Source organism: Ambystoma mexicanum, chromosome 5p, assembly GCF_040938575.1.
Source record: "Ambystoma mexicanum isolate Mex_15411 chromosome 5p, UKY_AmexF1_1, whole genome shotgun sequence".
Taxonomy (NCBI): Eukaryota; Metazoa; Chordata; class Amphibia; order Caudata; family Ambystomatidae; genus Ambystoma; species Ambystoma mexicanum.
In genome coordinates, this window is record NC_090930.1 from 444,871,836 (window position 1) to 444,889,943 (window position 18,108).

General features: G+C 48.0%; 1 protein-coding gene across 5 annotated transcripts in view; it reads right to left on the reverse strand.

Annotated features, from left to right (window-relative positions):
* The window catches only part of DOCK11 (dedicator of cytokinesis 11), a 1,707,663-nt gene that overhangs the window by 911,863 nt on the left and 777,692 nt on the right, over positions 1-18,108 (reverse strand). For all 5 annotated transcript variants that reach the window (XM_069612850.1, XM_069612848.1, XM_069612847.1 and 2 more), the window contains 2 exons: positions 12,711-12,829; positions 8,481-8,550 (listed from right to left, as the gene is read on the reverse strand). In XM_069612850.1, the coding sequence (XP_069468951.1) occupies positions 8,481-8,550; positions 12,711-12,829 (189 nt within the window). The remainder of the gene's footprint in view (positions 1-8,480; positions 8,551-12,710; positions 12,830-18,108) is intronic.

The following is an 18,108-nucleotide window of genomic DNA, read 5'->3' on the forward strand; positions in this document are numbered from 1 at the left end:
GGAATCTACTCTGTATGTTTCCGGGTCTTCCTCTTCCTCTACCTGTTCCTCATCATCCCCATAGTAGCCCGTCCCGGTTTGCTCTTCTACCATGCCAAATTCTTGGTCCTCACCAAAGGAAGCCTCTCCTTGATACAGTGAGTATGGTCTTGAGTATGGTTGTACCTCGAAGGGCTCTGACCTCATCGGTGTCTCAAACCGGGGCTTTTTACTCGGGGGGATAGGATCATTAGAGCCTGAGGGTGTCGCCCCTTGTGGATCATACGAGAGGAAATGTTCTGGATTTTTATCATAAAAATCAGCCAAAGAAGACATCCTTGACATGACCCTATCTATGTCTTCACTCGACCATTTTCTGGAACTGGGAATGACTCTCTCAGCAAGTCTATGGCCCTCATTACGACCCTGGCGGTAAGTAAGCTACATTACCGCCATGGCGTAATCATCGTTTACGCCATGGACCGATGGCGTAAAGAGCGCCATATTCCGACCCATCGCGCACGAGCATTACGCCATGGCGGAAATGTAAACTACGCCATGGCGTAAACAGCCCTTACCGGCATTGAATGTCGCGCTGGGTGACCTACCGCCACCCATCATAGCGGCGACCGTAATCAGCGGGCCCCGTAATTAGCGGGCCCCGTAATTAGCGGTCACCGCAAATAAGCGGAACCGGAAGTAGCGTCATCGCGGCGGAACGGGAAAGAGCACAGCGGCCATATTTAAAAACACAATCCATTGCCATCCCACCCAACCACACTACATCCGACCCTGAAAGCCTGTGAATCCCATTAACCACCCATTTCCTCACCTAACCATGCCAAAAGTTGTTAAAAAAGCCTGCGACAGGCAGCGGCAGGACCGCTTCAGTCGCGAAGAACTGACTATGCTGGCAGAAACGCTGCAGGAGAAGGCAGACGTCGTCTTCTCATCAGAAATGACGAGACCAGCCATAGCCCGGAAAAAAGCAGTATGGGAACTCGTGGCACAACGCGTCAGTGCCGTAGGTACCACCCCACGCACCGCCAGACAGTGCCGCAAAAGGTGGGATGACCTCCAGCTCCAAGTAAGGGGCATACTGTCAGCAAACCGCAACCTGGGACTGGCAACTGGCGGTGGAGCAGACCCCCCACTGAAAATGCCGCCATGGGAGGAGACATGTGCCTCATCGATCGGCATAGAGTGCATCGAGGGTGTCGGCGGAATGGAGAGAGGAGCCCCGACATCAGGAGACACAGGTAGGTGCCTCCAAATCAGCCTTGCAAAACACCCTGAATCACACTTACATGGGAATCACAATGTCGCCCCATATGGCAAACGCAACACATCAGCAGAAGACCCACACCCTGCACACATGCAGCATGTACACTCTACAGCAGGCACACACATTCCTGCATGCTCAACCCACCCAAAAGGGAGACAACCTGTATGTCACGGCCTACAAAGTCCACCATCTATCCATCTAAACCATGGCACTCATCACAATGCCTGCTCAATGTCCGCTGAACCATCAATAACACTTTCCCTCCTCTGCTCCACCACAGGCTCACACTCGGACACCGGCAGGGACGAGAGTGGCACCACCCCAGCCAAGAAGACCAGGACAGAGGGAAGAGGCCAGCAACCATCCACCTCTGCTGGACCCATGGCCAACCCACAGCAGGCCAATATTCCTGTTGCCGAACAGCCCAGGGCAGCAATTCCCCCCGAGGAAAGGGACATTATGGCACCCACGGCAGACCCACAACCACTGCTGCCCACTGAGGGGATCGTGTCTGCGGGGAGCAGTACAGTCGGGGAGACTGCAGCCATCGCAGCCTGTTCCGACAGCGATGTGGCGAATGGGGATGATGACATGGAAGGTCCCCCCCACACCCAACTTACCTCCCCACACCTGTCCCCATGTAGCCTGCATGGACAGGACACACAGGGGCAATCCCCTGGAGGTTCATGGCCAGCCACTCCAAGCCCAGTGGGAGTAGGGGAGGAGGGGAGTAGTCCTATTGGGCCTGCAATTGCAACCCCCATTGTGCCTGATTACAGCCAGGTGCTGGACCAAATATCAGCGAGGCAAGAACAACTGACGTCAATCCTAACGCAGCATGTTGCTGATTGTGGAGGTGCCAGTTCAGGCATGGAGAGGTGTGCTGACAGCATCAAGGCAGCCATCCAATCAGCAAGCACGAACATATGCACGGAACTAGCCGCAGTGCGGAATATGATCAGTGAACTGATACGGACAATCATGGGCACACGGCGTACCGAGCAGCCTGGTACCTCCTCAGCTGCAAGTTCAGCCCCATCCAGCCCCGTCCGCAGGTCATCCAGGACCCGGAGGAGTACAGGCAGGGGGGCCCCAGGTTCCGGGACAGGGGGCTGGCAATAGTGCCCGCACAGTGGACCACTAAAACATTACCCACTTCACCACAGGCACTGGCACTCCTTTGCAGGGATTTCTGGGGGGAGCGGGAGGGGGGATTGGGTGTGTTGGGGTGTTCAGGGGGGAGGGGGATTGGGTGTGTTGGGGTGTTCAGGGGGGAGGGGGGATTGGGTGTGTCATATCTGTTCAGGAGCACAATACACTTTTACGTTTATCACAAACCAAATGTGTGGACATTGCTCATTGTGTATGTGTGCTTTATTGTTGTACAGTCTACAGTGTGCATATACCAGACACACACAGTGCCCCAAGTGCCGCCCACATGTTACACGCACACGCAGTGTGTGCTAGAAGCATTGGTCAATGAGATTCTGACGCATTTCACGGCCCTCCTGTGCAAAGCTGCCTCCTTGAGGTGCTGCCCCATCCCCACCCTCATCATCCTCATCATCAGGTGGTTGCAGTTCTGCGTCAGGGGGCAGAGGCACGTTACGTCTGACGCACATATTGTGTAGCATGACACATGCCATGACGATCTTCGCAACCTTCTCATGGCGGTACAGGAGTGCCCCGCCAGACCTGCTGAGGCAGCGGAAACATGCCTTCCGTAGGCCAAAGGCCTGCTCTATCACCACACGGGTACGTGCATGGGCACGGTTGAAGTCCTCCTCATGCTGGTTCTGTGGGTTCCGGACTGGTGTAAGGAGCCACCTCTTCAGGGGATAGCCTGCATCACCTGTAAATGGGCAACAATGTATGTGTCAGGAATGAGATTGCTTTCTGAACATGACGCGCCACCATGCCTTGCATTCAACTGTTACTTTGCACCAGATTTAGTTGTGCTAATGGATTCACACTATGCAACCGGTATATGTTCATGGCTCTCATGTACTGTTTTGCATGCCAAGACACAATGCAGGGGGGACAATTGCCTTGTGAGTGCCCATCCACTGTGTCCGTTCAGGCCATTACTTTATGTGACCTGGCACGTGTCCTGTGAGGTCAATGCTCACATGATTGCAACATTGCTGTCTGGCTCATTATGACCCCAGGGAACAATACTGGTGTCAATGGGGGGAGTTTGTGGGTCTTGCTGTCTGTGTAGTGGTGCATTGATGTTCCTGTCCGACATGTGCCTCCTTTGTGCGTAGTTATGGGGGACAGGCCTTTCAGTTCATGGTGTTTGGTGACGTGCATGTAGGTGCGTTCCTTTGGAGTCAATGTGGTCACATTTCGTACAATGCACTTGCAGATGGTTGTGTCATGGTTGGGGTACACTTTCATTCACATGTTAGGGCTGATTAGATCAGGCATCATGTATACTGTTGTCAGATGACGTGAGTGCTGCCTCAGGGTATGATCTGGCTACTGCTAGTCGCAGCCATGTGACGTATGCATCATCCCCCCCCCCTTTCTGCCAGGTGCAATATGCATTGGTACGTCGATCACCTACACACTTCGCATTTCCATGCTCATGACATTAGACTCACCGAGTAGGCAGGATCTTGGGCCTGCATGTCGCTCCATGTAGCGTGGTATTGCGGAGTTCCGAAGGACCATTGAATCATGCGTTGATCCGGGGAATCGGGCACAACAATGTGTGAAGATCCTGTTGGAGTCGCAGACCATTTGCACGTTGATTGAGTGAAATAGTTTACGGTTGCGGTATGGTACCTCCATGGCATGTGGGACCACCAATTCAACATGGGTGAAGTCGATGGCATCAATGCAACCAGGTATGCCAGCTAGTGCATGGAAACCCACTTTGGTGTTGGCAATCTCCTGGGCAGACCGTGGCAATGAGATGTGGTCGTCTGTGTGCTTGAGGAGGGCATCGGATCAGTGTGCGTGAGAATAATGGTTGGGATATGCCATGCAAGTGGCCCACTGTGTGCTGGTAGGTGCCTGTGGCCAGGAAGTGGAGCACGGACACGACCTTCAGTAGGGGCGGGATGGCGGTGGGTGTTTCTATCATGCTGACGATGTCGTTGTGTATCATGTGCACAATGTTGGTGATGGTGTCCCGGTCCAGTCGGTACAGGGTGTGGATCTGCTCTGCGGTGAGGTTGAATGGACTGGCTCTGATGCGTGGGTTTGGGGGCTGCCTGTGTGGTGCCACTGGCTGTGCTGGTGGGGCTTGCTGGCCCTGCCTTGCCCTCCTTCTCCTCCTGCGTCTCCTCTGTGCAGGTTGTTGTTGTTGTTGCAGTTGTAGCACTCGCATTGCTATCAGGTCCTCCAGCCCCAACATTGCTAGTCCTATTGGTATCATTGTGGAGTGTGACTGGGGCTGGGAGGGGTGGGGTGTGCTCTTTTTGCACTGGGAGAGTCTGTATTGCCTCCACCTGTGCTGATTCTGTGCAGCTGTGGCAGCTGGGAACACTGCACATGGCCATTTACGGTTGGTTCGTGATGGCGGAATTAGCGCCATGGCGGTAAGGTACTTTACGGCCTTGGGATTGGCGTTAGGGGCATGTCCGCTTGGTTTGTGATCTGCGTAGCTTTGCGCCATGCCGGTATTTACGGCATGGTGGGTCGCGTGCGCGCTACCTTGGTGCTGTTAGCGGCACCGTAAACTACGATGTCGCTATTTGCACTATCGCGGGTCATAATCGGACCTAGCGGTAAACGATGCCGGTATTCATTTACCGGCATTGTTTTCCGCTTACCGCCTGGGTCGTAATGAGGGCCTATGGGATTTATCTTGAGTAGATTTGCTGGTTTTAGACATATCAGCAGACCTGGTTTTGTCTGTCTGTTTAGTGGGAGTGGTGTGTTTCACAGGTGTGGAAGAGAGCAAAGGCTGCTTCTTCTGCTGTTTTCCCCCCTCCCTGTGAGTTGAAAAATGTTTTCCCTGTCCTTTAGTGGCTCCGGAGGTTTTCGACACCTGGCGTCGAGGATCGGGGGTGGGGTCCCTGTCCTTCGAGCGTGGGGCCTCGCTGATTTTGACTGCGGGCTCCGACTCCTGGAGCGCGGCCTGGGGGTGGAAGTCGTCTTCGTCTTCCGACGATTGAACTTCTGTTAGCCTAGGGACCGAGGCACTCTTGGCAAGAGTGGATGATTGCCTGGAGTCATGCAGCGATCTTGATCGCGAGCACCCAGAGGACACCGAATCGGACCGTTCTGTTTGTGCCTCTTTCCGAGAACTCGACATCGTCGAGTCTCAGTTGGACTTTGTGTGTTTAGTGTGTGTAGTGTGTGAAGCGCTTGTGTCGCCGGGGGTCTTCCCCATAGCCGCCCTGCCGGACGACCTTCCGAGGTCGGGGACCTGCGCACGGCTGTCTTTCGACGCCGTAATGCCCTCGCCGTCCGAAAGTACGGTGTTGCTGCCATCGCTGAAGGCGCCCTCCGCTGCCATGGCCGCCTGCCTGGCGTGGTGGGCCCAACGCTTCGTCGAACGGTCCTTAAGTGTCTTAGGTTTAAACCTACTACACGCTCTGCAGTTCGCTTCCGGGTGGTCCCTCGTCAAGCGGAGATTGCATGTGGCGTGCCTGTCGACCCAAGGGTATTTGCGATTGCACTTTGGGCAGAATTGAAAAGGGGTACCCTCCATACGCACCTTGAGGCAGCGGGCTGTTAAGTGTAGGAAATGTATAAGGTGCACCTATATACCAAGAGTGTAGAGTATGTACAACCCCCCACTCTCCCTACTTGCAGGGCCGAGGCCAGTGGCCTTCCAAGGCCCGGGCCGAGGTCAGAGGCCTTCCGAGGCCCAAATCCGTCGTGCAGCAGCCAACGGTCGATTTCTTCTCCAGCCGGCGTCGAGTGTCGAAGTTCGACGTTGGGGTGGGGAAGGATGTCAATAGATTAATATTTTAAATATTTTAGCAAAAGTATGGCTAAGGTCAGGGGACTCCGCAAAATGCTTCCGACCAGTATGGCGGAAAAAAAAATCTGAGGATCCTAGACGCGTGAGGGATCTTGGGTACAGTGGACGTCACACTAGGGATAGTATTACTGGCACGCCCTGTGTTGACGCCCATTTTCGAGTTTCGAAAAACAAACTGTAATACTCCGCAGCTTCCACTAGATGTCGGCCTATGCACAGCATGTGATCTAAGCAGATTCCACAAGCCTCAGAAATATATATATGAGTGGGGTCATTTAATAAGTGCGCACTATGGACTGAGTCTCTGGGTGCTGTACCAAACTATAAAAAGTGCCAATAAGTGAGGAGAAACATTCATTTTGCATCAGAATAATATCACAATAACCAATCACTACACCGCCCTTCACAGTAAGGCAAAAATTAAGCCATTAAGTTAAATGAAGATTATCTACTGATCGGTTTGAGTGTGCTGGGTAGAAATTTGGAGGATGATGAATTATCTCTTTTTGGGCTCAGTTTCACGGCGGTGTTTGGCATTCATTCCTCAAGGTGGGAGAGGATGAGATTTTTTAGTTGACTGATGTAGTCTGGCAGAATATACCTCGAGTCTGGCTGTTGTCATCACAATGGTTTTTCTTAATACCAAGTGAGGAGTTCCTCCAGTGGTTCCTTTTAGAGTTTGAAGATGATGGAGGATAGTATGAACCCTTTACAGTCTCTGCAAGTGAAGAGGCAGCATTGGGATCCATTGGTGACCATCCATTGCTTCCCAGCTAGGTTCACGCTTGATATATTCAGCACATACAACATACATACATGCATCTGTACAAGCTGTTTGTCCATGAGGTAGGAGTCAAACCACAACAGAACTATTGTCAGACCCCAAACAGGTGGCTATTATGTTTAGAAGTGATTTCTGGTCAACAGTAATAAAGGTAGGAGACAGCTCACAGAAGATGTAACCTGGGGCACCGTTATCCGTTATCCATGTAGGTATTGTTGATAAACTGGATTTTGGCAGTCTGGGTGCTACATATCAAGTGACATCTGGATGTATATCTATTTAAGAGGTTGTGTTCCATGATATTTTCAATCAAGGGAAGGTGTGTGATGGTTCAGTAGTTTGCCAAGTCATCTGTATCAAGAATAGGCTTCTTCTGTTGGGAAAGGATCAGGCAGTCTTCAAGGCAATGGGAAGATGCCTACAGTGAGTGGTGTGTCTATGACTGGGGGGGAGAAGTTAAAAGGTATTAAGTTATTGGATGTAGGGGGAAACCTGGGAGATCCTGGCTAAGAAAGTCAAGATTCAAAAATGTAAATCAGCTCTGCTATTTGGACATTCATTTTTACTCTGGCACCTACAGATTGGAAGAGGTCAGCATCTCAGCACAGGACATTGTGTCCTAGGTTCTCTTTCCGGCTGGTAGTTAGTGGTGTACCTTCAGTGGTTCCATGTGTACTTCAGTTAAGTCGATTGCAAGACGATTTTAGTGTAAGCATCCCCACAACTGCAGGTCTCCCAACCACACGACTTCCTCAACACATGCAGTGGACACCCGTGCAACCCATGTTCTCCACTCCCGTCACCATCTCACGCTACCTTACCGCCTGCCTTACTGCACTGCTGACACGCCTTCTCTCCGCCGCTTCCAATTACCTTCGTCCTAAAGAAAAGTTGCATGCCACAATATTGCCTCTGCCCACCTTGAACGGCCAGCAAAACCTTTCTGACCAAGGAGGGCACCTCTTCTTCTGTAGTGGCAACAAACTGGCAATGAAGCTTAACTGGCCAGTATCTTCAGCCTCACCCTGTTACAGTGGGAATGATACCTCACCGAAGTACCTCTCATAGATCTACACATCCCTGGTTCAAAGTGATCACAAGACAGGTTGAGGGCCATGTTCTCAAGCACAACTGTATAAATGTGTCAGCGTGGACATTAAATATTGTGATGGAAACTAGCAATCTCTTCCCCTACATGTATTTCATTGCTTCTATGCTGCCTTTCTTAATTCGCTTGTAGAGTTTCACTGACCCCCGGCTATGTGCCTGGTCACCCATTTGCATCAAACGTTATCAATCTTTGAAATTAGCATATAGTATAGACACAAGCCATCCGTGGTCCTCAAGTCAACATGGCATAGCGGATTCACGTTCCACCCCTCCATGTGAGCAAGATAACAGCTAAAGGTGTTCATGTAATGGTTTATGGGTGTTCACCATTTAACATTCCAGCACGTTTTGTTGGTACCATGAAATGTTGTATACATAACCTTAATAAATGACCGCAAGTGATGCTCCAAGCCTTCCTCGTGGCATTTAGACACAATGCGTAGAAGAACCCTGGAAAACAAAGGCAACATAGTTTCACCCATAGCTATACAATGCTCTAAAAAGCAATTGCTAGTGTGTCCACAATAGAAAATGTTATCATTTGTAGTTAGACAAGCAACAATAAAACACAAAGTAGTCAGTGCTTATGCGCTTGTGCATATACATGTGAATTACCTGTTTCCATTCATTAGAACTATATGGTGCATTCAGTAGCTGTATTCACTTTAGTGTTAGTGGATTGATGATGCCATATTGCCGACAAGTGTTTCACACATAAGTTGTGTTTTCTCAAGGCATGTGCCAAATCTTATAGATCATTGTTACCTTAGTGTCACTAAAATCAACTTGTAAAAGTGCTGAGAGGAATGTAGGAGGAAGAAAAGTGAAACAAGTGGTGGTGGGGTACAAAAGAACTACCTCGGAAAGGGGTTAGGTATCATTTTTAAAAAAGACAGAAATTGTGTGATCTGCCAGTACCACACTACTGTTGACTGCCTGGTGGCGTATTGGAGAGTTTCCATATAGATGTGTAAAAGGCACAGGCAGTTCAATCACAGAGTGTGGGGATAATACATTCAGTCAAAGGCTGTCTCTTACTGCTGTTGGCATGTATGTGTTAAGGTGTATACACTATTTGCTTTATAGATTATTTGCAAGCACAATGAGCTCAATGGCTTTGGGGGGGATTTGTGTTAAGGTATAGCAACTGTTAGGAAAGATTTCTCTTTGCTGCTTTCCTCCAAGATACTTTCATGGGGTACCCTTTCTTTTTGACTTACTTGTACCCCTGACCTGATTTTCTGGAGGGACGTCAAGCCTTCTGTTTAACTTCCCTTGCCTTTTTGCTCATTAATATGGGGAAATTGATCAGTCCATAAGATTATCAGAACTGAGAGACTATGCTGAATAGCCTCATATGTTTTGCTTTTGTAACTTTTGGGTTACAAATACAACGTGTCCAGGATTGACCAGTAGCAGCAGTTATTGTTCTACCATGTTTTGCACTTTTTACTTGTGCACTTTTGCAATTACAGCAAAAGGCTACTGAGAGTGACTAACTCTCTAAGATGGCTGTACCATGAGGTGTGTGCCTGTCCTTCGGCCATATTGTTCTTTGGCCTTCATCCAGTCAAATATGGGAAGCCCTTTCCCAGCTTTCCCAGGAAAGGAGGCATTTTTTGTGTATGAGCCCAGATGTGGGGGCTGGGACTGTCTGGTCCCAGTACACATCCTGATGCCTGAATGTCTGTTGCAGGGCACATGTTGTGGCCATTGGCTATCCATAATTGGATAGCCACTGCCAGTATGAATGGTGAGGATCCTTACCATTGGTGGACCTAGGCTAGTTCTAGTCCACATCCTGGATAAAAGGAGGACTCCTGCATCAATTCAACATATCATCATTGGAGCCAAGACCTTTACAGAGAAGTGCAGCTGCTGACGACCCGAGAACGACTTTTGTGGCTGACCAGCACCAACTCCAAATGGTTCTACGTTATTTAATTGCGGTACTTTTAATCGCAGGGTTTTTTACCGCGATTTGTTTTTACAAAAAAAACCATCGATTTTTTTTTTTTTATGGGGGGGTTACCCCCCCAAACTCCCGTTCACTTTATTTTTTTATTCCCTTACACAAATGTTTTTAATTTTTTAACCCTCCCCCCAAAAAAAAAAAAAAATTTGCAGTAAAAAACCCTGTGATGAAAAGTCCCGCGATCAAAGGACGGTATACCCTCCAAATAAGTCCTGGTGAAGTCCTGCTCCTCTGCCTGGTCCAGTGCTTTGACCCCATGATCAGTGGGGGCAACCAGATTTAACCCCTGCTTAATGGAACCATGCCTTTTGAGCCTTTGGAAGTGTCCCTGGACCAACAGGTGGCCTGACAAGCTCTCTCATGGGCTACCTGCTGTGGGTATCACTGTTTCCAGTGGACCCTGTGATGAATCTGTACACCACTGATGAATTGAGTCCATCACGGCGGTCAGATTGATTATTCATTTTCACAGAGGTCTTTGGTAAGATGCCAGTGGGTAGTTTATTGGTGATGCGCACTCGAGCTGTTCGTTAAGCACTTTTGGCACAGCATGATGGTGCACCTTCAGGTAGGATTTAATGGGAGTTTCTCGCCCACGATGCTTGTCAGACATTGAGGGGAGTGCATTGGTCGAGAAGTGTATTTTGGTACCATGATAATTGTTGTTTACACTTCAGTTATATAATCAGTAGAACTCCTTTTGAGAGGCTAGTCTGTCAGGTGACTCTAAATATGTTAATCTTACAAATTTTAGGTTGCTATTTGTCCATTCATTCTGTCGCGTCTTATCTGAGTTCGGTGGTAAAGGAGTCTGTTCAACCACCTTACAAATAATATTTTTGCCACATACTCAGAATACAAGAAATGCGCCAGACTGTGTTGCTGTGTTACCCAGGTACTCCCAGGGATCGGACCCTTACAATTGGTTAAATACCAAACAACAACTCAAACAACACTGCAAAGCACTACTAGCCCTGATTTGAGGAAGGCTTTCAAGAGCCGAAACACGTGTCATCAATATGGCAATTAATAAAACCTGAGTAACACAGCAACATAGTCTGGCGCATTTCTTGCATTCTGAGTATGTGGGAAAAATACACTTCATTTATGTTTCAGCAGGCAGTCAATCCAAGAGTGGTAAAGGGGTTTCACCTAGACAGGTTTGGAGTGTGTATTCATCTATTGGAACGTTTAAATTCAGGGGCAATAGAGTAGTGTTGGTTGGGTTTTTGCAGAAGGTATTGGGAAGACATTATCCGTATTTTTGTATGTTTTTTTTGGCTTTTCGTTTTCGTTATGTATGTCTTTTCATATTAAAAACAATGTTTTCATATCTAATCTTTGATGTTGTCATTTTTATGCTCAAAAAAGATCTTTTGTTTTATGTTTTTATTTTTGTTATTTTGAATCGCCTTGCTTTTTAACCAATAATAATGTGTTCAATGATTCTTGGTTTACAATCTATCATTTATATGTTAACAGCCCTAACGAAAACATAATGGTTGAAACACGTGTTGTATTATTTTTACAACATATTTACTCTACGAATACACAATTGTTTGAACAAGACTTTGCTTTTAAATGTGTTTGTGTTATGTTTGATTGGTTCATATTATTTGATGTGGACTAGATTCTAAGTGTACTGTTTGATGGGCGAGCATTGAGGTTTAGACATACATTCATACATTGCCCTGTTGATTCTGAGGCCAGCAACACACTGGGTCTAGACCACATGCAGCAAACCGTCCATGTAATTTTAGGGGGATCAGCTTGGACCCTGGTAGGGCCTCACCCCAAAAATTGTGTTTCTATTTGAGATAGCTTACAGTGCTATTGGATGAGATGGATCAGAGGGCAGATCTTAGGGTGCAGTATAACATCCATTGGAGGCTGGAGTCATCTATCGCTGGGTGATGCTCCTCTATCCAGATTCCTCCTCATCCACTCCATCCCCCACAATCATGAATAACTTTACACGTCTCTACACTGGCTTTCATATTTCTGTGCAGGGTGGCCCCGGCTTGCCTGTGGTTCTTCGACGGCCCTACAAGGCTGGGTCAGGCCGTGAAGTGTGAGATCTTTTTTGGTGTCCGCACTTAAGCCTGGTGGGTCCACCTTCAGGACACTCTCAGTGGTGGAACCCACTGTTGCGCACCAGACACATGCCGCCTCTGGTCATACGGCTCCAGCGGCAGTGCAGCCTCATCACACTTCATTCCTCAAGTAGAAACCCAGAGGTGTTGGATAGCATCATGAAGAAGGGTGTACAGATCCAACTGCCCCTCATTGACGACCAACCCTCATCCATTATCCTTTGGGCACTAGGCACATCAAAGACACTGACATTAGAATGTCCTCATTGACAATAACTAAAATGTATAGAGTTACATACCCAAATAAACATTCTCAATATATGTTTTGTGTTTCGTATAGCACAAGCCCAGCTGGAGAGCAATTGCACCCTGCACAAGGAAGGGAAGAGGAACCATAATGCGACATCGGGCAAGAGGGTAGGTGTGGGGGCAGAGGGAGTGTGGAGAACACAGTGAGTAATCAGTCGGTTGTCTATCTAGCCGTTTTGGGGAAGAGCGAGCTGAAGAACTATTAACAAGGTCTGTCTGAAAATCCAACTCACGTGGTACAGTTTACAGGCACATCCTCTTCTTGGGTCCCTTTGGTCAGAATTTGGAAGAGCTGCATAAGGATCACTGGAAGGAACTGAATCATGACCTGCACATCCATGGCGTGCAAACACTGAGAACAAGAAATCAAAATAAAAGAAGCATCACGTTATGCTCTCGCTTACTTTACATGGTCAGTGATGGATGAAGCTGTTATTGTATTTGGCTGGCGAGGTACTGGCAACTAGCCAACAAGTGCTATGTCACTTTCATGTTGGTTCTCTCCCTTGCTGTTCATCAGCTATTAGTGCTTTGTGTCTTTTGTTTAGAAAGGTTGCCACAAATAATGACGTGTACCCCACTACAGATCATTACGTTAAAGAACCCTCTCTTCCCGCATCTTTCAGTGTTGCACAGCGCTGACCAATGAGAAAGCATGACTAGACGGTTACTCTCACTCGACAGTTCCCTCCGTTGTGAAGTTATACACAGAGGTCCCTGCGTTTGTACCTTTGCAATAATATGTGCAATATATGCGTGCACATTCTTTTAGACATCAGTTTGCTTGCAGGCTGGTGCACCATAGCTTGGCTCGGCATTTGGCAGCGTCCAGTAGGAGAAGCAACTTCCTTACGCAATTGTCATTGATAACAATTTGATATGCAAGACTTACCTCACAATGCTCACAGCCTTGTCCATCTTCCAAATATGTTTCACCAGTGCCCAAGACATTAGGCTCAACATCTTCTCCCTAACCTGCTCTCTCTAGAATTGGAATAGCTATGTAGACCATAGACACATAGAGACCTAAGCTGATCAGATGGCACAGCGAGTAGAGCACTTGCTTTGACATCTGTGCAGAGCCTGCTGGCACAGGTTTGAATCCCAGCGGGGCCAAACTCAGCCTTTCATCCTTCCCGAGGTCAATAAATGAAGACCACACACTGTGGGTAATAATAAGCAGTGCTCAGATACCTGATGGTTCGTAGCGCTGTATAACTGCAAATTACTATTATTATACAATATACATCACTCTAATTTTCAAATTCTGGCGCAACCTTTTTTGCTGAATATTTCAGCCCCCTCTTAAGATCATGATCCAGAATCTGCACAGACTGCTTGCATGCCAACATGTTCCATTCCATTCTAAAGATAAATGTAAAGTCCTGATTTTGCTTTGCATTTTGGAATGTGTAGTCCCGGATTTCCAATTATAAATCCGAGACGTCAAGTTCCAGAATGAAAAGCAAAAACCGAACTGGACAAGCACCTCATGAATGCAATAGGCATGTTGGAATGTATGCCACTGGCTGGAGTAATGTGATGCAAACTGGCAAGCAAGAGCTGGTGTTCTCCATGGCTCTGTGTTTCTCAAAGTTCTGCCTCCTGGCACTTATACCATTGCAAGGGAAGAACAACCGACCCAAACCTTGACACTCCCCCCAAGGACATAGACACTGATCCTGGATGGAAAGTTGAATAAAATGGTCCCATAGAATATGGGACCATTTCCTCCATATCCTCCCCTCCTCCCCTTACTTTCTTCTACGCACTTACTCTATCAGATTTGTTCCTGGACCTAGTATGATAACAACCTTGTCTGTCGCTCCCCCATCCCCTTACTGTTCCCCCCTCTCCCTCCAGCACTATCTGAAACATTGTCATGCCTAGTACGATAGTTGCTTGTTTTGTTCCTCCCCTCCCTTTCTGCACCCCTCTCCCTCACCTTTTGTTTTCCTCCGGCTCTACCAGAAATGGCGTCAGGCCTAGTACTGTAGTCGCCTGTCTGTTCCCATTTCCTTCCCACTCTCCACCTCCCTTCCTTATCTATGTTTTAGCTCTTGCACTATCTGAAATGTTGCCAGGCCGAGTACGATAGTTAATTGACATTCTTGTTGTTCATGGCCTGTAAGAATGTCATTGTATTTTCCCTTGTTCCCTCCCTTGCCTTGAAGCGCTTTGAAACACATTGTGTATAGGCACTACATAATTAAACTATCATATCATATCATATCAATACATAATCAGAACGAGCTTATAATTTATTTGTTTACTTTTCCAGACCAGGCATGGATCAGCAAACCCAACATGGGCACACCATGATGTGTGCATGCATGTGGGTTTTATGGAGCAGGGAAAGGAAGGAAGGAGGAGACGCAAGGGGGTGACTTAGCATAACAGATCCAACAACCTGATGGCCATAGGAAGATTGTGCCACTGGTGGGGACCCTGACCCAGGAACCCATCTAGAGGTGTAAACCACCAGAAGGGATGAGCCGTTGGAAGAGAGGGGGCAAGAAGGTCCATATTGATGGATATATTTCCTGCAAGTACTCAGAGCAGCACCAGCCAACTATTAAAAAGTGAAACAGCCTAGCTCGAACCAGATCCCAGCTTACACGGGCAAACCAAAAACCAAGAGGTGATGGCTGGAAGGTTTAGACTGAATCTTAACCACTGGCATTGCTCTGGGCAACCCTCCAGACCATTGTTCCTTGCCTGCCAAGCCATTACATAAGGGGAAATACCATATGCAAATCAGGCTCAGTCCCACCCCAAGAGGGGCAGTCCAGCCCGAACTGCTAGGTCACATCCCTTCTGCACGAGACCACAAGCATCCTCAGACATGTTTCAGCCTTGTTGGGGCTCATCAGTGAGGAGTAGCTTGGGTCTCTAGGCACAGCAGACTCGGGACCCACGTCTGGGCATACCCGCCCCACTCGGGGTGACTTTAACAAAACAGAAAGGTGATGGCTGGAAGGTTTAGAATGAATCTTAACCTCTGGCATCACTCTGGGCAACCCTCCAGACCATCGTTCTTCGCCTGCCAAGCCATTACAGAAGGGGAAAGACCATATGCAAATCAGGCATGGTCCTACCCCAAAAGGGGCAGTCCAGCCTGAACTGCTAGGTCACATCCCTTCTGCACGAGACCACAAGCATCCCCAGACATGTTTCGGCCTTGTTGGGGCTCATCAGTGAGGAGTAGCTTGGGTCTCTAGGCCCAGCAAGCACGGGACCCACGTCTGGGCATACCCGCCCCACTCGGGGTGACAAAGCAAAAACAAAGAGGAGATGTCTGGAAGGTTTAGAGTGAATCTTAACCACTGGCACTGCTAACACACTTTGCCCTGATCAAACAATGCAGTATCCTCTAGAGTCCAGAGAGGTCATCATAGTTCAGAACCTTCAAAACCAAAGTAACCATTGCAATCTATGCCAAATGGCGCTGCTGTGCAAGGCCATACAAGAGACAGGCATACAGGCCATCACCTAGATTACGACTGGTAATCCCCATTACTGCAAATGGCATTCCCTCAAAAGATTGAGGTTTCTCCTCCTTTGTAAATACGCATTGTGAGACACCACATTCAATATTCCCCCAAAGCTACTAAAGCTACTCAAATTCTCCCATGACACGTGCATAGGTACACACCGGAAAAGGCTAAAAGCAAACCGACCATCGTAGTGCCGACTTTGTAATTCCGAGGTGCACACACAGAAGGAAAGTAACATCCAAGGTGTCGAATTACAGCTACAAGTCGAGCAAGAGCAGCAGGCACGTGTTTCCTTTCTATGTGGTCGCCAAGATGTTATCTCAGACCTCCAACGGCGCAGGCTCAGCCCCAGGCTCAGGTCTGAAACGGGCGCTACTCCTCGACAAATCCTTTCAGCTGTTTCCCTACAGTTCTCCCCGGGGCCCTCGAAAAGTCTGGTAGGGAAGCAATCACTCGGAAGATGGAGAGCACCTCTGTTGACAACCGAGCTCTGCTACACCTGTGCATGTATATGTAAGTGATAGTTGGCTTTCACATTCAAAAAGGGCATCCTTTTTGTTTAGGAAAACTTTCCATCACTTGCAGTATAGTGACAAGAAAACACACATACTGCGCCTTAATGCCAGGCCACCATCCAGAGTCTGTGATCACGCAGGATGCATTCATGTGTTCACTAGCTAACTTAGGGTGGATGTCGTTACTTCTTCTGCATGCAAGGTCTTTCACTTCATCATTACAGGGGGAGTCCCCATCTAAACTCCCCAGCTTTTCTAACCCATACCCTTCCCCCTTAGCCCCTCCTCGACCCCAATCCCCTGACCTTACAGTTGACCTTACCATATCCATTGCCACCGTGACAATGTGAAGTGAAGGCATAAGCGTTAAGTTTTTAAGGGGACGTAAAAGCGGGGTACTTACTGTTATGGGGGTCGGACCGCACTCACAAGCTTTATTAAATGTAAATAAAATGCCTCAAACGACGTTGGTGGATACATTACCAAGGCCATCAGGGTCCGTTTTAACTCTAAGAACGATATGCGGTCCAATACGAGACACACACAGGTACAGTGTCACACGATGTAGGGCAACACAAACTCCAATGCGATTCTAAAGACATTTTTTAATAGTTAATGTATGCAAAGATACAATCGGATAAAAACAGTTCCAATACAATTCCTATAAAGAAAGCTGATAATGCATTCATTAAGGGAATTTAGTATCTTTAAAGCGTACTAAAAAAAACAACATAACATTGACAAAGCCGAAACTGGGGTTCGCAGTAGTGCAGTTCTGATAATTTACACTAGAGGAAGGCCTACTCCATGACTTAAACTCAAGCCTCTCAGAAATAGCATAGCTAGCTCAATGTGAAGGCTCAACGACGCCAGCTTCCCAAACCTGCTGTTTCAATCACACAAATACATGCTGCTGAGAAGGCATGAACATGTAGACAGGAGCATGGGCACCAGTCCTTGTGGTGCTCATCCTGTGCCCCAATGCAGCCACCGAAATACTGACCTCTAACCTACATCTTCACCCAGACTTTGTACCTGTCAATACGTTTGTCATGTAGGCAGATTTTAAACACTGCAAAGTTGCTGGGAATTTCGTTTGGATGTTGTGAGGCACCTAACGTATTCCTGAAAAGGACCGTCTCTTACTATGAGATATGTTATTTGGAGCGAGCTGCTAAATGATATGATATGTTATTTATAACGTGCTTAATACCGAGAGGTTTCTAAGCGCGGGCCCGGGGATCGAACCTGTGTTGCTCCATGTCGTTTTGCGTTCCATGGCGAGCACGTTGTCCCTCAGCTATCCTCCCGAGACGACTCTGGCAGAGTAGATGATGAGCGCATATATACTTTTAGTTAACATATCTAATGACTGTGAGACAGAACGTCCCAGGACAAGGCCCTCTGGTTTGCTTTCACTGTTCCTACCTAGTTTAAAACTCTTTCCCCATATAATTTCTCAGCTGAGGCCTCATCGGGGGCATCAGTGACAGGACCACTGTGTGTGCCCCCTGAGGGGCCTTTAGCGACTCAGAGTCAGGGTACAGTATGCACCCTCGTTTCCCTGTGCACGTCTCCTCACACCATCCGATGCGTGAGCTCCTGTGGCTGGTGGCAGC